Consider the following 21,343-nt stretch of genomic DNA (forward strand, 5'->3'; position numbering starts at 1 on the left):
GGAGAGGAAAGAAAACAGCTCAGCATCACCTCCCCTCTCCGCGCACGCAGCCCGTGGCATCAGAGCCCCCTCCCGACGCACCCCCAGGACCCCCACACACACCTCCGGGACCCCCCCTACACCTCCGGGACCCCCCATCCCCATGGTGCCCAGGCCCATCTCCCCTGCCCCAGCCCTGCTGCCGCAGATCCTGGCCGTGCCGCCCCGCTTGGCCGCGCTCCCCGCTCGGGGGGTGCTGGAGCGGGGGTGCCCGCGCGGTGCCAAGCGCGGTGGGCGCAGGTGTGAGACCGCTGCAGATGGCCGGCGCTGCAGACCCTGGCACGAGGGAGCTGCGGCGCTGCCACCACCACCACCAGCACCCCCCGGGGGGGGGGCCCTCACTGCCACCAAACGCCGCGGCTCCGTCGCCACCGGCGAGGTCCCGTCCCCACCCGGCACAGCCCCGAGGACCCCGCGTGTGTCCCCGTTCCCCCCGACCCACGCTCCCCAGGGGCTGGCAGAGCCCGCCTCGCTCCCGGTCCTTCCATCGTCCCCGCGGTGGCGATGGCCAGACAACAGTGGAAGGTGGCCAAGAATGCAATTTTAGGCTTGGCCAGCCTCGTGACTGCTGGCCCAGGCCCGCGGGGACCGTGCCCAGAGGGGAAACTGAGGCACGGGGGGATTTATCCGCGGTCACGCGGCGGCTCGGCACCGCTTGCTGGGAGGGGACGCATTTTTCCATGGAAAAAGCAGCCGAGGGTTGGGAACGGCCACGGCAACATCTGTGCCTGCAGCTGGGGAGCGAGGCAGGCTGTGCGCGGCTGCTCGCCCGCTGCAGGCGCTACCCGACGGCACGGCCCCTTCTGCCCCCACCTCTCCCTATCGCTTCGGCCCCACAGACCCAGGACCCTGCTGCTGGCGGGGGGTTTGGGGCCGTGGGGTTTTAGGAGCGAGGCGAAGCGTGGCAGCCGCGGAGGTGTCGCAGCAGCAGCGATGCTCTGCTGGGACCTGGTGCTGCCGGGTGGCACTGAGATGTTTGCTTTTCGGCAAAATCCTAAATCCAGGATGGGTTTGCTGCCTGGGGAACGCCCTGCTCCAGGGCTTCGGAGGCACGGGGGCGAGGTCTCTTCTGCTGCAGTTATTGGGGTAAAATCAGGACGGCCCCAACATCGGCAGTGGGGCAGGAAGCCCCCAGCCCCAATTGGGGTCGGGGGATGCTGCTCTCCACCCCAAAGGCAGCTCCCACATCCAGCACCCCCCCCTTGCCATCCCCTCCTGGCGCCCACCCACCACGCACCCCTCTCCCCCCGCTGTCTCCCAGCCCCCCCAGCCCCCAGATCCCACCCGGGGGTGGCTTTGGGAGGGGGGGTCCCAGCTGCTGCCCCTAACAAGCAAAGCCACCACAAGCTCTCGGGGGACAAATGCAGCGTGGGGACAAGGCGGTGGGGTCACCGGGTGACCCTATAATCTCAAGGAGGGTGGCGAGCAGAGCCTTCAAACCCCTCCTTGGCTTTGGGTAGCGGTGGGTGGGCACGGGGTGGGGTGGGGGGGGTCTCAATCCGGTGCGGCCACCCCCGTGGCACGGCGACACGGGGCTGGGACCCGGGGACAGCGGTGGCCCCGGCTCGGCAAAGCAGCCGCTAGATGGTAGCGTAGGTCCACGCCAACGCTGCTGACACAGCACTTGGCTGCGAGAGGGACGGGGGGGCCCGGGTGACCCGGGGGGCCCTGGGGACCCGTTTCGGCCACCCCCCTCCCCGCCCCGTGGCACCGGGGGGCCGGCCACGCGTGGGGCCGGGACACGGGTGGCGTGGGCACTGCGCCCCCCGCCCCGACGCCCCCTGGCACCGCTGCCCGCCCGCAGCTCTGGGGGCTCGGGGTGATGGGGGACCCCTCTCCAAAATCCAACCCCAACGAGCATCCTGCCCCAAAGCAGCCCTGCGGCCAGCTGGGGACCACCGGGGACCACCAGCTGGACTCAAGCTGGGGACAAACCCGCGCCTGGGGACAAGCAGGGTCACCCAGCTCGATGTGGGGGTGCTGGGCACCCATGGGAGCCCGGCAGAGCCCCGGTGGGTGCCCCTCTGCAGGGACCCCACTGCGAAGCACCTCGCTTTGCTCCTTCTCGCCCGCTCCCAGCCCTGGCGAGGGCTCCATGCCAGACGGATATATATATTTTATGATAACTATAGAGATGCACTTCAAACCTGACAAAGGACTTTGACAGTTTTAAGCATCTCTTTGATTAATACATGACCTTTTAATGCTTCGGATTAAATTAATAAATCTTTTACATTCCAACCCATTCTGCTTGCAATGTAATGTTTTCTGCACGACCTCCTTCTCTCCCCGCACACGCAAGGCATCCCTCTGTCCCGCTGTCCCACGGCACACGCGCACGCAGGGCAGGTACATCAAGATACAGCCTTGCAATATTCATACGGTGCAAAGCCCCGCGAGGCGAGCGGGGAGGGATCCTCCTCGGTTTTGAACCACCCCTAAAAATAGCAAGAAAATTCAAAGCTGACATTCAGGGCGAGGGGACGAGGAAGCCTGCAAAGTTGCTCACTCAGCCACCAGCAATTGCAGCGATCCTGTCTGCGTGTGCAGATTCCTCTGCTGACCGGGCTGGAGCGCCGGGCCTCCTCTCCGCACGGTTTCCAGGAGCTGGGAGCGGTGCAGACGGGTCCCCGTCCTCACCCCGGTCCCAAATCCGAGCCTGCCGGGGTGAGCAGAGCCCGGGGACGGAGCCGCTGGCATTTCGGATACGAAGCGCGGCGATGAGTCCATGCTGGAAGGCAGCTCTCGATCCGACCCCAGTTGAACCAGTTTGTCCCAGTCTGGTGGCGGAGCCGGGGAGCCCGGCACGTATCCTGGGCGCAGATTCACTCCCTGCCGCCTGTTGAGCCCAGACCACGCATCAAAACCCAACGCGCAGCGCGCCGGTGAGGCAGAGGGCTGCTGTAAAGCCAGGTGCTGTGTGTCTCCCTGCACCCATGTGTTATTTCATCGATGACTCACGTGTTATTAGCAGCCAGGCAATATTCCCAATTCCCTGGAGTTAACCCTTCACTCATCACTCACCAAACCACGATGTCACAACAAACATCAGTGGGATTATCTGCGCTAATTATATTGTATCTGCCGGCTCTGGGAACATTAACATCGGCGGAGCCTTGGAGGGAAGGCGCTGAGGATGCTCGAGGAGCCACGAGGAGGGAGGTCACGGGGCGTGATGGCAGCTGGGGGACATCTCCCCGCTCCGCCGCCACCGTCCTGGGTGGCTTCGGTCACCGCCTGCCCCCCCCGGTGTCCCCTCCGTGCCGAGGGGGACGTGGCCAAGAGGGGATCCCTGCACAGCACCGTGCCCTAGGGATGGAGGAGCGGGGTGTTAGCAAGCAGCGGGGAAGTTTCCAGTGCCGCCAGGCCCTAGCCACGGCTAACTTTAAAAAATAAATAAATAAAGTGGGGAAAAAAAAAGAAAAAAGGCTAATTAGGTGGCTTCGAGGGGGTGTGTCACGGGGTAAAATTCGGACCGAGGATTGGGGCGGGGGGGGGGGGTGGGTTCCGCGGGCTGCCTGCGTGCCCCCCAAACCCCGCATCCTAACGGGGAGCGCAGTGCGGGTGCAACCCGGGAGAGGGCAGCAACGCCCCGCGCATCCCACTTGGGGAGGGGGGGGGGGACACATCCCGGCGGGGGTGGGGGGGGCAAAACACCCCCCGGGATGCCCCCCCCCCCGAAAAAAATTGATCCCCCCTCCCCAAGCAGAGCGCGGAGCTGCGCGCCCCTCTGCGCCCCTCCCCGCTCGGCAGCGACGGGGAGGAGAAAAGCGGGGAGAGGAGAAGGGGCGGGGGGGGGGAAAAAGGAAGGAGGGAAGAGAAACGAGAAGGCGGGGGGGGGAAAGAAGGAAGGACTACAAGGCCCGGCATGCCCCGGCGGTGCTGCACGGCTCCCCGGGGTGCCGGATGCTGGCCGTGCCGCTGACAGCGGAGCGAAGCGGAGCCGCGGTCCCCGCCGCGCACGGAGAGGGCAGGGCGCGCCGCGCCGCCGGCTCCGCTCCCCCCTTTCCCAGCCCCCACAAAGCCGGGAGCGGCAGAAGGCAAGAGCGAGGGAGGAGGAGGAGGAGGAGGAGGAGGTGGAGGAGGAGGAGGAGGAGGAGGAGGAAGGGGGGAGGCAGCAGCAAGCCAGGGCTCTGCTGCGCTGTGTCTTTCTTTGCTTTCCGCAGGCGGCTGAGCGGCGGAGGCGCAGAGGGGAGGTCGGTTCCCCTCCGCCTCCCGCTCCGCTGCCTTTTGTGTGTGTGTGTGCGAGGCGAAGGGGTTGGGGGGGTGAGGGGGGGGGGGGGTGGGGGGTGGCGGGGGGGGTGGAGAGAGAAAAAAAATTAAAAAAAAAACAGAGGAGGGGAAAAAAAAAAGCGGACCGCAAAAAAAAAAAAAAAAAGGAGGAAAAAAAATAAGAGGAGGATAGGGGAAAAAAAATAAAAAGCCGAGAGGCAGAGGGGGAGAGAGGAAAAAAAAAACAGGGCAAAAAAAAAAATCAAATAGGGGTGGGGGGGCTTGGGGGGGAAGAGGGGAAAGGAGGAAAGGCGAGAGGAAAAGAGCAGGCAGGGGACGGAGGAGGGGGCGGGCTGGCAGGAGCGGAGTTGCCTGGGGAGAATGTGAGCAGGAGGCGCTGGAAATGCTCTCGTTGAAGGTGGCGAGCGGTGCCGAGGGCTCCGGGACTCCCGCGGGCGGCCAGGACGCAGCCCCGGCGGACGGCAGGAGCCTCCCCAAGCGGGCGGGCTCCGGGGGGCTCGGAGCGCAGCAGCCGGCGGGTGAGTACCGGGGTGTCCGTGTGTACCCCCCCCCCCCCAAACCCCCCCCCCGCCCCCCACCGTTGCCTTTGTGTGAGGCTGGGACCCGGGGGGGGGTCGTGGCTGGAGGCGGGGGGGGGCGGGGGGGTCGTGGGTGGGGAGGCGGAGGGGCGAGGGGGGGGAGAAAGGGAGGGAGAGAGGGAAAGGGGGTGTCGTCGGGGGGCACCCAGCTTGTTGGTAGAGAGGGTGGGGGGGGAGGGAGGCGCGCCCCCCCCCCACCGTGTGTGTGTGTGTGTGTGTGTGTGTCCCCCCCCGCTGTCCCCCCGCTGAAGTTGCGCGGCGAGTTGGTGCCAAATTGCAGGAGTTTAATGGCACTTGGGGAGGGGAGAGGGGGGCGAGGGGAGAGGGGGGAGACGGGGGGGGGGGGGCGTCCTGGCGATCGCCCCCTCCTCCCCCCCCCCCCCCCAAAAAAAAAATCCCCCGCCGTGCCCCATTTGCACGAGTTCAGCCGCCTCCCCCGGCCGGCCCCCCCCCCCCCCGGCTCCCCCCCGGGCTGCGAGCGCTGAGTGACAGCTGTCAGAGCCGGCTCCGTCCGCTAGAAGGCGGAACGGAACATGTCAACAAAATTTGGGGTTATCCTCGCAGCCCTGGGGGGCGTGAGGAGCTCCCCCCCCCCCCAACCAACCCCCTGACCCCCAGGGCAGAGCCTGCCCCCCCCCCCCGCCCCCCTGCAGCCCGGCCGGGTGCGCGGGGAGCCGGTGGCGGGGGGCACCGGGGAGGGGGCGCTGGCCCCAACTCGTGCTCTCCGCGGCGCCTTCCCCTCGCGCAGGGCTCGGCGGGTGCCTGTGGCTTCTGCTGCCGTCCCCCCCCCCCACCCCGGCCACCCCAAAACGTGGTTGGCCATCGGATCCTTCCACGCACCCCCCCCCCTCCACCTCACCCCCCCCGGCACCCCGTTTCCGAGCCCCCCGCTTCTTCGGCACGCGCACGGCACCGGGGACCGCGGGGACCCCGGGCGGGGGGGGAGCTGCGGCCGCCCCGCGGGGGTCACGCCGACGGCGGCCTCGAAAAGCCCCGGGGAGGGAGGCCTGGGGGCAGGTGGAGGCGGCCGGGTCCCCGCTTGTTTACTTGCCGTGGGAGGAACTGGCCCCGGCCGCGACCAGGTGGCCTTGTGCACGAAGCCACTTGGCCGGCTGCTGCGAGAGCAGCGACCAAAAGCCGCGGTCTGAGCTCATTGTGTGCTGCTGCGAGCCCCCGGCGCGCCGGGGAGTCACTCCAGATTTATCCTGGCGTGACAGAGAGCAGAAGCGAGCCCCGAGGGCGCGGGCACGCATCCTGCCCGACGCTTTGCAGCCGGGAACCCGAGTGGGGGGCTTTCGGGGGGCACGCGGCCGAAGCGGGGGCCCCGCGCGGCCCCCAAGGCTTTCCAAACCAACCCCCCCCCCCCCCAGGTGTCCCCTTACACTGGCTCTCCTGCTGGTCTCAGGAATTTGCAGGGGAGGGTGGTGGTGGTGCTGGTGGTGCTGGTGGTGGGGAGGGGAGGAAGGAGGGAGGGAGGGAAGGGGGGGGCTGAGGGAGGGGGGGTGGGGGGGGCTGGAGAAGGGATGGCGCGGCGCCAAATTCCGCTCTGCCATGTCTCTGTAACCTGAATAGGCCAACTCCATCCCTGGTGCGAGTCCCCCGTGGCTCCGCCGCGCTCCAATGCAGTTAGGCGCGAGGAGGTGGCTTTCGCCCGGCCGCTCTCGCCTCCCCCCCCCCCAGCCCCACAATTTGCCCCCCAGCACCACCACCACCACCGCCACCACCAGCAGCTCCCCGTACCGAACCGGAGCCCGGCTCCTTCCCTTCGCCACCGAAGCCGCCGCGCGCCCGCCGGCACCGGGCCGGGAGGAGCCGGAGGCGGCCGGGGGGGAGAGGCGAGGGGCTGGCACCGCGGCGGGGCCGGGGGAGCCAAGGACGCGCGGGGAGCGGGCGGCCGGCGGGGGAGAAGCGATGGAAGCCCGTGGAAGGTTATAGGGAGCCTGGGGGGGGGGGGGGGCCGGCGCTGCCCTGGCCTCCTTAGAGGAGGCAGCAGAGACCCGGGGCAGGCTATTTCTGCTGAGATCCCGAGGAAAGCTCTGGGAGAATTGTGGGCTTCTATAAATAGTGTGTGTCAGCCGAGTGGAAACAGGGCCTTGAAATGCTCCTGCTATTCTCCCGAGTGCTTGGAACCAGCTCTTGGTAAACAGGGCAGCGCTGGGGAGGGCTGTTTCCTACTTCCGGGCTCGCGACGGGAGCGTTTTGGGGGGAGCAGGAGGGACGGGGCCGGGGGGGGGGTCACTTGGCGACGGAGCGGGGCCCCCCCGCGGGGCCGGCTGCCTGATGCTGGGCTGTGGTGGGGCCGCCCGGATGCGGGGTGGCCCCCGGCTTGCGCTGAGACCCCCCCCGTCCCCTCCCCAGCGCGGCGAATTTCGGGATTGGGATGCGCCGGGCGGCCCGCTCGCGGTCCTCGGGGGGTGCCGGTGCCGGGTTGGGCTCGGGTCTCTGGGGGATGCTCTGCGAAGCCCCCCCAAATGGCTGGGGTGGTTCTGCGGGCTCCGTCTCGGGAGGGGCGAGGTGCAGCCCCCGGCGTAAATCGCGGGGTCGCGGCGTGCTCCGTGTCCCTTTGCTCCCCGCTGCTTGTCCGTCGAGGCTGGCGTTGGTCCTGCTGCTCCGGGGTTAGCGGGGCGATGCGCCGAGCGATGTCCTGGTCCCGTGCGGGGGTCTGGGGTGGGTGAGCATTCGGTGGCCGTTGCACCCCTCTGCTGGGGACCCCCTCCCTCGGTGGCCTTTGCGTGCAGAAGGGACCTGGGGACGTTTGCCCAGGGTGTTTGCCCAGCTCTGGGAGCACCCCAACGGTCCCAGCACGGCGTGGGGCACCGCGGTGCATGCGGGGCTCCCCCACCTGCAGGGCTTTGCTCCCGCCGCTCCCATCCCGGGGCATTGCGCGAGGATCCGGCCGTGTGGTGCACGGCACCGGGTGCGCGCTGCCCGGCCCTGCGTGCCGGCGTTCCCTCGTGCTGCAAAAGGTAGCTCGAAAGCCGCGCTGTTATTATTTTCCTCCCAAAACACCGTAGCGGGGACGCAAACAGGGTGCCTCTGAGGCGCCCGCTGCGAGTTCGTGCCGCGGCGCACGGCGAGCTCCGTGCTGCAAGGGGCCCGACGCGCTCCGGGGGTGGTTGGGCGCCACGCAGCCCAGTTTCACCCAGCTTCACCCAGTTCCACCGCCCGGTTTCGGGGTCCGTCCCCGCGGGCTGGGTGACCCGGGCGAGGGCTGGCGCGCGCCCGCGCGGTGCCGGCGCAGCGAAGCACGCAGCGCCGCGTGGGTGGGAAGGGGCGAGCGCGAGTCCATTTTGCTCTCTGCCTTTTTTTTTTTCCTCTTTTCTTTTTTTTTTTTTTTATTTCCCTCTCTGTGGGTTGAGCGTTGGGGCGACAGACAGGGAAAGTCTGAGCAATGGTCTCCGCGCTGGTGCTGTCTTCAATCAGCGCGTCCCAGAATCCCTCGCTCTGGGCCTTCTAGGCACAAGGGCTTACAGCGAAAATCGGCAGCTGCAGCTGCGAGTGAAAGCACAAGAGCCCGGCTGGGTCTTTGGCATCGGCAGGAGAGCAAAAAAAAAAAGCTGGGGGAGGCGGGGAAGAGAGGAGGAGGAGGGGGGGGGGAAGAGCGATGTGCCCTGTGTTTTTTTTTTTTTTTTTAATTATTTTTTATTTCCAGCCCTGCCACCGAGGGTTGCGTTTCAGAGCGACGCTTCCCGGGCGCGGGAGGGGGGCGCGCGGCGATGCCTCCGGGGAGCTCATTAAATCCGCCGGCCCCCCCCCTTTTCCCCGTGCGCCTCGCCGGCCGGGATGCGGCGGGGAAGGAGGGAGGGACGTGCCGGGTGGAACCGGCTGCCCGGTGGGGACAGTTACTGGCCCAGGCAGGAACGCTGCCCCGGGGGCTCACCTGTCGGAGCACGTAGGACGGGTGCGTGCCAGCGGGGCCGTGACAAAGGCAGGCGCAGCGCCGGGGACTCCCTCCGCGCCGGGGCGAAGCCCCCGGGGACGCCGAGGCGGTGGGGATTCGGGGGGCTGGCGGGGGGCTCGGGCGATGCAGGGAAAGGGGGCGGGGGGGCAGCAGGCGTGAGCGGGAGGGGTCGGCACATGTGCGGGCAGCGTGCGGCGACGGGGCTGGCGCGCGGATGGCGGCGGCGAGGGTGGGCGCCAGGTGGGTGCTGGCAGGGGACGCGGTGCCATGGGGGCGCCCGGGCGCGGGGACCCCCTTCCCCGGCCAAAAACCAACCCGGCGCAAGCGTGAGGGCCGGCACGGCCTCGCCTGGCGCGACGCGGGGGAGATGAGGGAGAGGCGCAACGTGGTGTCGGTCCTGGCGGAGGGAGAGCAGAGCGGTTCTGGCACCCGCCAGCCCCAACCTCTGCCCTTCCCGCGGCGAAACGAGCTCCAGGCGGCGGGAGCAGCATCCCTTCCCCGCGCCGCCGCCCCCGGGGCCCCGAGCCCTGCGCACGCTCCTCGCCTCCTGCTGACTTCAGCGCATCGGCTTGGGCTCGGCGCCTGTAAATTCCTCGCAAAACCTGGGCCTAAAATATCTGGAGGAGGACGGAGGAGCGCCTTGGGCGAGGGAGATGAGATCTTCAGCTGCGGGAGAGAGGGAGGCTGCTCCGCTGCAGGCGGCGGGGCCGCGCCGGGCTCCTCCAGCTGCCGGCCCCCGGGGAATTCGCCGGGAATAAATCTCGCCCCGGCAAACTTGGTGGCTCGGCTCGGGACAGAAGCGCCCGAGGAGCGAGGGGCACCCGGGGCGGTGGCACGGGAGCGGGCTGGGGCTCGGTGGCTGAGGAGGGACAATAAATGCTGAGAGGGAGGCGCTAGGCGGGAGCTGTGTGAGAACCAGTTTGCGAGGTCCAGATTGGCAGCAGATCCTGAACCAGGAGGAGCTGAGCATCCATACGGCCCCTGCCGAGATCAGACGAGACGACAGCGACTCGGTTTGGGGGAAGAAATTGGAGGCGGGGGAAGCTTTTTTGCTGAAATGAAATTTGAACCCCAAAGTGGGAGGGAAGTGGAGGTGGGGGGCACGGCTCTCTCCACATGGTTATTACTGCTGTTTTCCACCCAGCTGAAAGGAGAATGTAGCTTAATATGGACCCGCGGGGAGGAGAAGCGCTCGGGAACGGGGATTTGTCAGGAGGGAGCTGGGAAACAGCGAGCGAGACGTAGAGGTGAGCGCGGCCAGCGGCGTGCCCAGGGAGGTGCTGGCAGCCCGGCGGCCAGGAGAGGCCGGAGCCGGGCTGCAACAAGGCGCTATTGTTCTTGGCGAGCGGGGGGCCGCCCGCGGCCCCCCCAGACCCGCCGCCTTCACCGCGCAGCTGGAGGAGCCGGCGCGGATGTGGGGAGGCTGGAAGGTCGCAGGGAGAGGTTTTCCCGCTGGCTTCGTGGCCTGGCCGGGACCGGTGGGTGCCGGCGGGACGCGGGGTGCCAGGGGGGTGCCGGTGGGATGGAGGCGCAGGGGCCTGGCGGGGAAAGCAGGAGGGGAAGAACCGCAGGTGAGCAGGGAAAGGGGTGAGCCACGGGGATGGGAGCGGGGCGAAGTGGGGCGCTTCGGCCCTGCGGGGTGCCCCCAGCCCCGGTGCCGTCGCTTTCCCCGGTGCGGTGCCGTGCTGCGTGGCCCCCGGGCCCTCGCCGTGCGCCGGGGCTGCCGTCGGCGTCTCGCTGCTCGCACGGAGCTGCAGGGTGCCGGCATCGGCCGCCGCGTTGCCGCAGCCACGGGCTCTGCCCTGGGCCACGCCGGTGCTCGGGGACTCCCCAGGGTGCTGCGAGTGAGTGAGCACAGGGGATTGGCGAGAGGAGGAGGAGGAGGAGGAGGCGGAGGAGGAGACGTGTGGCTGGGGGGCCGTGGCCAGGCTGGGGGAGGCGAGGGCTGGGCAGCTCTGCACAGCTGAGTTCAGCTTATCCCAGCCCTCCTTGGGATCCCCGGGGCCGGGGACAGCCCAGGGCCTGCCGTGCCCACCCCCAGCCCAGCTGGGAAGGAGAGACCCCCCCCCCCTTATCCCCCGGGGCTGGCGTTTGCTCCCCATCCCCCCCTGTTCCCAGGTCGGCTCCCCTCTGCTGCTTCAAACGCGGAGATGCCCCGCAGGCAGCAGAGGCACCTCAGCAAGTGCACACGAAATATTTGAGCACGCATGGGTGGCTTTGGGTTCGCTGCGGCTCTCGCCCTTCCCCGGCCCTGACGCTGCTGCTGCTGGTGGTGTGCGCCTCTCCCCAGATTCAGGGCACCCATGGGTGCTTCTCCTCTCGTCTGAGACAGGGTGTAAGGTTTCCTCGGCGGCTCTTGCTCGGAATTCTTACGGCTGCCCCAACGGGACCAGCGTGGCACTGCCGTGCCGCCACGGGCACCCGGCGCGGATGCCACCGCATCCACCGCGAGCCGTGCTGATGCCGCCCACCTCCCCGAAATAGCTGTAGGACCTCTGTCCTTCATCCCCACGCCCTCCTCTTCCTCCCTGCAGCAGCAAAGCACCCTGCAGCCGGGCCCGGAGCCCGTGTCGGGGAGGGGGGAGCCGCGCTCCCCTCCCCTCCCCGGCATTCCTCGGGAGTGAAACACAAGAGCTGGCAGGGCACTCGCGCTTTCTCTGGCCTCCGCTCCTCCGATTCCTGAACAAAGCCTCCTGCCTCTCCCGGGAGCCTGAAACAGGAGAGGCGGCTGCTGGTGGATGGGAAAGGCGAGCTGTTCCCTTCTGTCCCGTGCCAGGAGCCAGGCGGTGGGACAGGGGTGGGCGGCGGTGGGCACGGTCCCCGCGGTCCCCGTGCACCAACGCGCACGGCTGGAGCTGCCCCGCGTGGGGACCGCGGGGACCGTGCCCACCCTCAGCCTCACCCCGGTGCCCCACCAAGCAGCAAATCCCCCCCAGTTATGGGGAAGCTCCTCCGAAACCCACCACCGTGGGCGATGCTTGGAGGGCTGGCCCAAAGGGCTGGCCAGAGGACTTCCCATCCCCGCCATCTCGCTGCGAGATGCCCATGGTATTGCTATGGAAACTGAGCCCCGGAGAGAACCGGGTTAGCCCTGGAAAGGACCCAGTTAGCCTGGGAGAGGACCAGGTTAGCCCTGGGAAGGACTGGGTTAGCCCTGGAGAGGACCAACCGAGCCCCAGTTCAGCCCCAGTTTGGTCCAGGCTCCCAGTCTTGCATGTGATGGTAACATGGGACGGCGCACCCGGAGCGGCTTCGCCCCCGTAAGCGGGGCGATGCATCCCGCAGCCACCTTCCCAAAGTCCGACCCCTTCCCGCAGAACAAAGCCCCCCCCCTCCCCGCCGCCCCCGGTGAAGCAGGCCCCTGTCGGAGCGCAGTCCCCGACAGCGAAGGTTATTTTAATGGATGCATTACTTTAAACGAACCCTCCGCCATCTGTTCCACCCCCTAATTACGCATGCAAAAAAAGCCCATCTCACAGCCAGCGCAGGAGAAAGTAAAGATATAAGTGATTTAAATGCGCGTAGCCCCAGCTCCGCCAGCAGCTGGGGTGGGCTGCGCTCCCCTCCTGCCTCCTGCCTGCCAGGAGAGCGGGGCAAGGTGCGGGGAAGGAGGCAGAGGGACAGGGCTCCTGCCTTTGGCGGCGGCTGCCGGCGAGGAGGAGGAGGAAGAGGAGGAGGAGGATGGCGGCCAGCCCAGGTGCTGGCAGAGGCAGGAGTTTGGCAGTGCCCCCCAGGTCTCCCTGCAGCCCCCCCGGAGGTTGTGGTGGAGGCCGAGCCGTGGAAACGCAGGGGGACACGGGGGGGGGTTTGGGGGGGTCCCCAGCCCGGCTGCGGTCGGTGGTGTCTCGGCGAGGTCCTGCAGCTCCTGTGCGTGGCTCCCATGGGTGACGTTGGGGTCCTCGTCCCGCGGGAGCCTCACCTGGGGACGTGGGGGTGACAGTGGGGCTGGGGCCCCGCTCCGTGCCCCACGGCTGTCGGGTTGGTGCTGGGGGGCTCATCCTCGCAGCCCCCCAGGATCTCGGGGGGATGTTGGGGAGCTCCAGGGATGCGGCAGGGGCAGCTGGGGAGGGCTCAGCACCCACAGGCCGTGCTGGGGGGTGCCTTTCCCCAGCCACAGCTGCGTTTCCAGGAGCTGTCCCCAAATCCCAGGCCCCGCAGTGCCTGGGGGAGATGCTCGGTCCTGGTGTTTTGTCCCCGGGGGCTGCAGGGAAGCAGAGGAGGAGTGCGGGGGGGCAGGGAAGAAGCCCTCCAACGAGGCAGAGCCCGCGGGTAGTTGAAAAAAAATGGCATTTTCAAGTCAGCCTCCTGCTTCTGGGGGCTGGCAGCGTGCTGGGGGTGACAGCGCACCGGGACCAGGGGGCCGAGGGCTGAACCCGTTCAAAAACCCCGTCCCCGGGGCTGTCCCCAGCGTGCCTCAGTTTCCCCCAGCCCCTCCCCACCCCTCTCCCCACGCCACCGCGTCCTGGGTGCCGTCTCCCCTCTCCCTCCGTCTCTCTCTCTCTGTGCCTGACTGCAGCAGATGCGCCAGCTCTGCAGGAAGAGGGAATTAAGTTGGGCTGGAGGAATTTTAAAGATTGCTGCAGGCCTGAGGGTCTTAGATACCCCTGTGGAGATGGGCAGTCATGCAGAATTAATCCTATCGGCAGCCTGGCTCGCCTTCAGCTGGTGCAGATCTCCAGGAGAGCGCGAGGGAGCGCGGGGGGCGATGCTGGGGGCAGCTGGGCGAGCACCGGCGCCTCTCGGCGTTGATGGGAAATTAATAATGAAAAATTAAAGCCCCAACTCAGCCTTCCCGCGGCCCGGAGGTGGGACTGGCAGGGGGAGGAGGCGGGCGAATTGTGCAAGGCTTAAGGAAAACCTGTTTGCCGTAGCGAGCGGAGCCCGGTGGCGCGGGCAGGCAGCAGGGGAGCGCGCCGGGGCCGCATCCTGCCCTTGTTGGAGGCTGCTGGGGTGCAGCCGGGGCTCGGCGTGGGGCTGGTGTCTTGGCTGGCCCTCGGCGTCACCCAAAACCGAGCTGTTTGCGGTGGGCTCCTGCAGCCGCCGGGCTCAGCGTGGGGTTCAGCACCAGCGCGGGGGACACGGGGACGCGCTGGATGCCCCCACGTGCCGCGACAGCCGCGTGCCGCAGAGCCCAGGGTGGCATCTGCTCACCCCGTGGCTCTGCCAGCCCTGCAGGCACCGGCGTCCCCATTGTCCCTCCCGGTCGGCGGGGCCGCAGTGCCACCAGGCCACCGCGCTCGGTGGCCCCGTGACGCTGGGCAGGGTGGCAGCTGCCTCCCAGCCCTCTGCTCCTGTTTTATAAATAATGCAGCGCCCAGGCGGCCTGGCACGGGGGCGAGCGCAGGCTGCTGTCACCCCATCCGGGTGACACGGGGCCACCACCCCACCCCGGCAAGCAGGAGGCGAACCCCGATGTCCCCGTGCCCCCCCTCTTTGTCCCCCCCAGCCCCAAATACCGGGGACGGGCGGTGGCCGCGGCGGGGGGCCCGCGGCGACCCCACGTGCCGTCCCCGCGCCTCGTGGCAGCGGCGGCGCCGATGGCGGCGCGCAGCTTGCAGGGTTGCCATGGCAATGCGCTGGCGCTAACGAAGCCGAGTAAACATTAACTAACGAGGGAGAGCCCCGCGCGGGTCAGGGCTGGGGGCTGCGTGGAGCTGGGGGGGGGGTGGTTCTCGGAGCCGTGGCGGGGGCCCGGTGCAGCGGGAGCATCCCCGGACCCCTCGCCGGGCTGCGCCCCCCGCTGCGCCCTGCTGGGGGCTGGCGGGGGAAATGTCCCCAGGGCTGGGACACCGGGGGCCCTGTCCCCTTCTGGGGCCACCCTCCATGGGAAAGGGACGGCCCCGAGGACACCGGTGCGCCGTGCAGGGGCTGAGCATCGCCGTGGGTGCCGGTGGGATGCAGCGCGCCAGCCATCGGCGCCCTCGTTGTGCTCGCAGCCCTCTCGCAGCACCCATGGGCGCAGGGCAGGGAGCTCGGGGCGTCCCTCGGCCGCTGCCACCGCCTGCAATTGTCTCCGTGACTCAAGTCCCCGCGTCCCTCCCTGCTGTCCTGGCCTGGGGACCCTACACCGGGGTCAGGGTGGGGGGTCAGCCCCCACGCCAGGGCCCCGCGGTGCCAAAGGTCCCCTCTGCAGCTGGGGGAGCGGCGCTGGCGCTGCAGCTCATTAGAGGGAGGTGCAGGTGCCCCGGGTACCTTCCACCTCCCAGAGGGCTCCTAATGAACGGCCGCTAACGAGCGCCTGCTCGGGAAGAGGCTGATTGGCGAGCAGGCACGGGGGGAGCCGTGCACAGGAGCTTTTTTTGGGGGGCTGCAAGGGGCCGAACAGCCCAACCCGGTGAGCCTTCCCTCTGCGCCGCGCCCTGCACGTGGCCGCCGCACCACGCACGAGGGCCCCGTGTCCCCGTCCCCGTGCCAAATCTGGCCCCTCCGCCAGGTCTGAGCATGGCTCCGCAGGGCTTTTACCCCCCCCGGGGGGGTTTCGTGTCCCTGCCCCGTGCCACCCTCCCGCCCAGGGACGGGGCTGTCACCGTCCCCCCAGGCGTGGCAGCGCCGCTCCGTGCCCGCTGGGCGGGTGGGTGCTGGGGCTGGCTGGGAGCACGGGGACGTGGCTTGGGGAGGGGGCTCGTGTCAGCCCCCCCCAGCCCCGTTTTTAGTCCCATCATCCGCAGCCACCCACCCCCTCCACAGGCCTATCCGCCTGGGGGGGGTCGAAGATCCGCGACTCCCACGCTAACGCCCCCACCCCAAAACCACCCCGCGGGCGCTGGCATTGGAGCAGCGATGGGGGCAGGTCTGTGGGTGCCGCAGAAGGGGCGGGCGGGGGGGGGCTGCGTGGCTGGGGGGGGGGGCCCTTAGGCTGTAAACGAGCATCTCGTCCCCCTCCTTCCCCCCCCCCCGCCGGACTAATCTCCTGCCAAACCTGCTCTTCCTGCAGCGCCGTTATCGGGGCCGCAGGTCGCCCACCCCCTGCCCCGGCTGCTATTTTGGGGGCGGTGAGGGGGGGGCTCAGCCCATCCCTTGTGGGGCCATCAACCCATTGGGGCCAGGTCCGTCCGTCCCCGTCCCCCCCCCCCGAAGGGAGCCCTAATCCTGCGTGACACGGTGCCCGGCTCCGCGGTGGCTAATTGCAGCGTCCCCAGCTGAGGATTAGGGTTTAAAGCGGGGAAGGAGCAGCGGGAGCAGATGAGCTCCCAAGCAACAAAGCTCCCGTTTTCCTGCAAGCCACTTTTATTAGGGGTGTAATTAAAAGCTGACGGGAGGCGAAAATTACAGGGAGGGTCGAGCCGAGGGAAGGGGCCACCCAAATCCCCCAGCCTGAGCCCCGGGGGGCTGCCTCCTCGCAGGGCGTGCGGGATCCCGAAGTGCTCCCGTGGCCACCGGCAGGGACAATCCCGGTGCCCGGCGCTGCCCCGAGGGCCAGGATGGGCCCTGGGCACCCGGCCCCGCTCCCCCCACAGCGTTCCTCCCCGCCTCGCCGCGCTGGCAGGGCAGGAGGCAGCGAGGTGCTGGGCTGGTGGAGGAAACCCAAAGGCGGCCCCTATGAAAGGGGCTTTGTGTGCCCGGGAAGGAGCAGCCCTCCTCCTCCTCCTCCTCCTCTTCCTCCTCCTCCTACTCCTCCCCACATTGCAGGAGCGCGGGCGAACCTTCGGCGCTGCGTAATTGGGGCTCGGTGCTGCTGGTCGGGGTGCTGAGCTGGGCACCCGCGGCGTCCCTCTGGTCCGAGGGGACTTCGAAGGTGGTGCAGACACCGGTGTGGCCGGGGCGAGACCCCCCCCTGTACCCGTGCTGCCCGCTGCTGGCCGTGGTGCGTGGGGGGACACCCCCAGGGGCAGGGGGCACCCTGGGTGCTGGGGGGAAACTGAGGCACGGAGCAGCATGGCAGCCGGGCTGTCCTGCAGCCTCCTGGCCCGCTCGGCGTCCCCAAAGGGCTTTTTTTTTTCCAGCGCGTACAGCCGCGGCGTCAGCAGGGGAAATGTGCTGGGTGACCCAGTCCCCGGGGTCACGCTGGTCCCCGTGGGACCGTGCGGGGCCATCGTGGGCCAGGTGGCGCAGGACAGCACGTCCCTGCAGCCCCCTGGGGCCGGCTGCGCTGCCGATACCGCAGGTGAGGGGAGGCAGAGGGACGTTGTCCCGTGTCCTCTTCCTGCCACCAGCATTGCCCTCGCCCCGGCACCGCCGCCTGCCTCAGTTTCCCTTCCCACTCACGCACACGCCGGCTCCCGTCCGGAGGGACCCCGGATCACGGAGGGGGTTTGGCCCACATTGGCCACCCCGACTGCCCCCCGTGGATGTGGCCGAGGTGCCCAGGGAAAGGGACATGGCACAGCAGTGGGTGTTTCGTGGTGCCCCGTGCACGTCCCCAGGCAGAAGCTCTCGGTGGGGTCCCGGTGCGGTCCTGGCAGGGTCCCCCCGGTGGGTGCCTGGCCCCGGCTCCCACGCCCTGGCTCCATCGGGTGGCGGGGGGCTTGTTCTCCGCCTGGACAGGAAGACGAATGAATTCCATTACGGGATCGCGATTTTATTCCACGTGTCAGGGAGCCTGAGATTAACTTGCTCACCAGGCTGTGACAAACCCAGACACCCGCGTGCACGCGCTCGGGCGCTGGGGCTTCGCATGCTTGCCGGGCACGGAGCTGCCTGAGACCCCGCCGTGCCCCCGCTGGCCCCCCAAGGGCGAGCAGGGCCATCCTCATCCTCCCTCCCGCTGGCTGGGAGCCCTCCTGGCACCTGGGAGGGCGCCTGGCGCTGCCACCGTGCTGTCCCCTGTCCTAGAGGTCCTTCAGGCCCCCGAGGACGCAGGTGGGTGGGGAGCCCCGCAGCCTCCCCACATGGCTCCCCTGCACACGTCACCGTGCCAGGACGCCCGCATGCCTCCAAAAACCAGGCTGGGAGCGAGGCAGGAGGGGGGAGATGGGGGCTCAGGCGCTTGGTGGGGCGGAGCGAGGCCTCTCGCAATAGCTGGTGGAGCTGGGAATGTGCCAGCCCCGTTTCACTCCAGTCAAGCAGCTGCCCACCCCGGGAGAGCGGGCTGGGGCCGTGCATCCCGCGTGCGTGGGGCTGTGCCGTGCCGTGCCACGTTGTGCTGTGCTGTGCCGTGCCATGCTGTGCCACGTCGTGCCGTGCGGCGCCGTGCCATGCCACGCTGTGCCGTGCCATACCGCACCGTGCCGTGCCATGCCCCGCTGTGCCGTGCTTCACTGTGCTGTGCCACGCCGTGCTGTGCTGTGCTGCACCGTGCTTTACTACGCTGTGCCGTGCCGTGCAGTGCCATGCCGTGCCGTGCAGTGCCGTGCTATGCAGCGCCGTGCCGTGCCATGCCGTGCCGTGCCGTGCCGCGGGGCTGGCTGCTCTCCCCTTGCCGCCCCCCCTGCGCGGGCGCAGGCAGCTGGCTCTGTTTGCTGGAGGCTTTGCGCATTCCAGTTCTTGGGTCACTCGCCTTCAAAACCTCTCCGGGGACGGAGGCAGTTGGGAGCTGTAACAAACAACCGAAGGGCTCCGATGACGCCCGCGCCTGGCGCTGAGTGCCAGCACCGGGGGGGGTCCGGGCAGGGGGGGGACACAGCCCCCCGCTCCCCTCGCACAGCACCAGGCAGGAGGGCAGCCTGGGGGGGTCCTGCTGCAAACACACACGGGACTGGGGCTCGTGGTTGGGAAAGGGGAGGCACCTCCGAGCGGTCTCCTTGCAGGACGTGGTCGCGTCCCGGGGAGTGTCAGGGCGTGCAGGAGGGATGCCACTGTCCCCAACACCCGGGGCACCAGCACCTGGCCAGGATTTGTGCGGGGAAGGGTGATGGAGCCCAGCGGGCGGCCACCTCGCTGCAACAGCAGCGTGCTTGGGGCCACTGGGGCTCAAGGTTGGTTAATGTGTCCTGGAATGTGTGCCGGAGCCGTCCCGGGGAGATCAAGGGTCCGCGCGGAGCCGCGGGAGCGCGGCAGCACTCGGGGGCTGCCGGGGCCGTGCGTCGGGGAGGCTGGGCGGCGCGGGAAGGTCAGGCTTGGCCAGATGCAGCCACTCCACCCTCCTCCAGTGCTTTGCACATTAATGCAAATGCACTGGCCTGAGTGGTTCATTAGCAGCATGTGGAATGGAATAATGCATCCGCATCCCATTAGCCTAATGAAAAAAAGGGAGCCGGCACCTGGAACAAAGCTGCCGACTCTTGGCGAGTGCTCTGGCTCGGCCATGCTGGGCCGTGGGGCCCCCCCTTTCCTTCCCTTCCCTTCCCTTCCTCTCCCTTCCCTTCCTTTCCCTTCCCTCTGCCGCCCCGCTCGCCCCGGCCGCCTCCTGCACCCGCCTCCGAGCATCCTCGCGCCCAACACGGCCCAAGGGGGCTGCGGGTGCCCCCACCTTGGGGTGCTCCCCGCTCGCCAGCCGGCACGGGGGGACCGGGGAGACCCCAGGCCAGGCGGTGCCCGTCCCGGGGGGGGGTGGCAGCGTTGGGCCCGAGCGGCGCAGAGGCGCTGGCCGGGTGTCGGTGCCGGGCGGAGAGATGTCCCCGAGTGTCTCTGGGGCTGGGAGCGCAGAGCCTGAAGGATTAGAGGAAACATTGCCAAACAAACCAGGCTGTGCCGGAACCAATTAGCCTCCAGCAGGCAGAGTTTCAGATGCTGTTATTTCTGCCTCTTCTCTTTCTCTGCCTCCTTCTGTCTCCCTCTCTCTTCCCCCTTTCCCCCCTCCCCGGCCCTCCCCAGCCCCTCCTGCCCGCCCCCAGCATCTCTGCCGTCTCCATTCCTCTCCGTGTCGGAGCTTGTTTTGGGCACTGGCTTTGGAGTGAGTCATGCCGCGCGTAGGGGATTTTAAAAGCTTTCTGCTGTCGCTGGGAGCCGGTTTGGGCTGCTCTGACACTGGGGGTGGAGCGCGGCGCGCTGCAGACAGCCCTCGTCTGGGGAGCCCAAAAATCCCCCGCCCACCCCCTCCAAACCCCCCGGTCCCCCCAAAACCGCTGGGGTCCCGTGGCCCCGCGAGCTTGGGGCCGGGCCCCGGCCACCCCAGCCAGCCGCTGAGTCACAGCCGAAACTTTCGAGCCGTTGGAGCTTCCTCCGCGAGGCCCCTCGCCGAGGAAGTGGGCTGCCGGGGCGTCGAGGCTGCCGGGGCGGTTACCCCGGCCCCGGCCTGGGCCGGGCGCGCAGGCGCACGGGGAGAGGGCGCCGGGGCTCGAAGCGTGGGAGATTTCCACCCCCCCCGGCCACCTCCGCCAAGCCCCGGGGTGGGGGCCCCCGTGGCGTGACCCTGCCGCTGGTCCGCAGCTGGCCCCGGCTTCCCTTCCTCCTCCTCTTCTTTCTCCTCCTCCTCTTCCTCGCCTTGAGCTGTGCTGCCGAGGGACCGCAGCTCCCGTGGATCAGGAGGAGATTTAGGTCAAGCGCTCGACTGAGTCGGAACAGCCATCTGTGTGCGGAGGAAAGCGGCCACCCAGCGCCCCCGGAGCGCCCGGCACCGCCGCCCTGCCCGCGGCCCGGCACTGCCGCAGCGCCCGCGGCGAAAAACCCAATGGGGGTAGAAAAAAAACCCAAAAAAACAAAAAAACAACGACCCCCCCCCCCCCCCAAAAAAAAAAAAAAAAATCCATCGCCCTCCACCTCTGCCCGTCGGCATCGCTGGCAAATGAAGGGGAAACCGGCCAGGGCGCCGGGCCAAGGTCGCCCTGACACGCCGCGGGCGCTGCGCGGGCTGGGTGCGGGCGCGAGGCTGGGGCCGGCCCCGGGCGCCCGGGCGCAGGCGGGGAGGGAGGCGCGGGCGGGAGCAGCGGCGCTGGCCACGGGCCCGGCACCGGGGCTCCTGGGTTCCTGCAGGAACAGGGTGGAGCGGGAGGAGGCCGGGGAGCTGGTGTCATCCCGGCCGCGGCGGGGGGTGCGCTTCCCTCGCGGGGCGGCGGAGAGGGGGGGGGGGGGGGGCTGAGCGCCGGCTGCGGGGTGCGAGGGGCGCGCCCGCCCCGTGCCTCAGTTTCCCCGAGTGGGACTCTCGGGGTGCGGGCGGCACGGCGGGGTTCGGAGGCGGGTGTGGAGGCGGCCCCGGCCCCTCCTGCTCCCCACCTGCCGGCTTCTTCTCGCTTTCTCCGTTTCCTTCCGGAGCTTTTTCGCTCGCCGGCGTTTCCCTGCCGCTGCTCCTCTGCACACGCCCAGCTGCGGGGAGAGGAAACGGGGCCGGGGAGGCCGAGGGGGCTTCCAGCCCCATGCACCACGCCGGCACCGCAGCCGGCAGGGCTGGGGGTGCTCCCCGGCACCTCGCCCCCTGCGCCCCCGACCTGCACCCTGCCGAGCCCCTCGGGAGCCCCCCGGCCGATGGGTGCCGCCTGGTAAGGAGCTTTGCCCAGCCCCGCCGCCTGTTTGCTATTAATCCTGCCTCGGCTATGGGATTAGGCTTGGGGAGAGCTTTGGGGAGCCCGGTTTTTGGAGGTTTTGGCCGGGAGGGGATGTCCCCATGCGGGTGCCGTGCCACGCCGGAGCGGGTCCTGCCATCCAGCGGTGCTCGCTCCCTGCTCTCGTGTCCGGGGAGAGAAGCAGGCAGCAGCGTCCGTGTGCTGCGCCGTGCCAGGAGTGGGGCCGGCGCGTCCCCAGCCTTCATCCGCATCCCTCCTCTCCCTCCCTGCCTCGC

General features: G+C 68.9%; 2 protein-coding genes across 7 annotated transcripts in view; one reads left to right on the forward strand and one right to left on the reverse strand.

Moving 5' to 3' along the window:
- The first annotated feature begins 3,863 nt into the window (after window positions 1-3,863).
- The window catches only part of AHDC1 (AT-hook DNA binding motif containing 1), a 52,271-nt gene continuing 34,791 nt past the window's right edge, over window positions 3,864-21,343 (forward strand). The window contains exons 1-2 of one of the 6 annotated variants that reach the window (XM_083809909.1): window positions 3,864-4,079; window positions 4,670-4,790. Coding sequence is in view for 2 of the 6 variants with exons in the window: in XM_083809906.1 (XP_083666032.1) it covers window positions 9,809-9,998 (190 nt within the window). In the remaining 4 variants the exon portion in view is untranslated. Of the gene's footprint in view, window positions 4,080-4,152; window positions 4,236-4,532; window positions 4,791-9,720; window positions 9,999-20,650; window positions 21,045-21,343 lie in introns of those variants that run through there. The other 5 variants (XM_083809911.1, XM_083809910.1, XM_083809907.1 and 2 more) reach the window with 5 other exon arrangements.
- LOC310885973 (uncharacterized protein) lies at window positions 12,537-20,283 on the reverse strand. Its single transcript, XM_083809944.1, has 2 exons — window positions 19,100-20,283; window positions 12,537-18,223 (listed from the first exon to the last, which is right to left on the reverse strand). The coding sequence occupies exon 2, from the start codon at window positions 16,905-16,907 to the stop codon at window positions 15,780-15,782; it is 1,128 nt and encodes a 375-aa protein (XP_083666070.1). The 5' UTR covers window positions 16,908-18,223; window positions 19,100-20,283; the 3' UTR covers window positions 12,537-15,779.

This window comes from Anser anser (genome assembly GCF_964211835.1).
Source record: "Anser anser genome assembly, chromosome: 24".
NCBI classification, from domain to species: Eukaryota; Metazoa; Chordata; class Aves; order Anseriformes; family Anatidae; genus Anser; species Anser anser.

Excerpts from the sequence above, each read along its gene's own strand:
- LOC310885973 (XM_083809944.1), bottom strand. The coding sequence starts at position 16,907 with ATGCTGGTGGCAGGAAGAGGACACGGGACAACGTCCCTCTGCCTCCCC.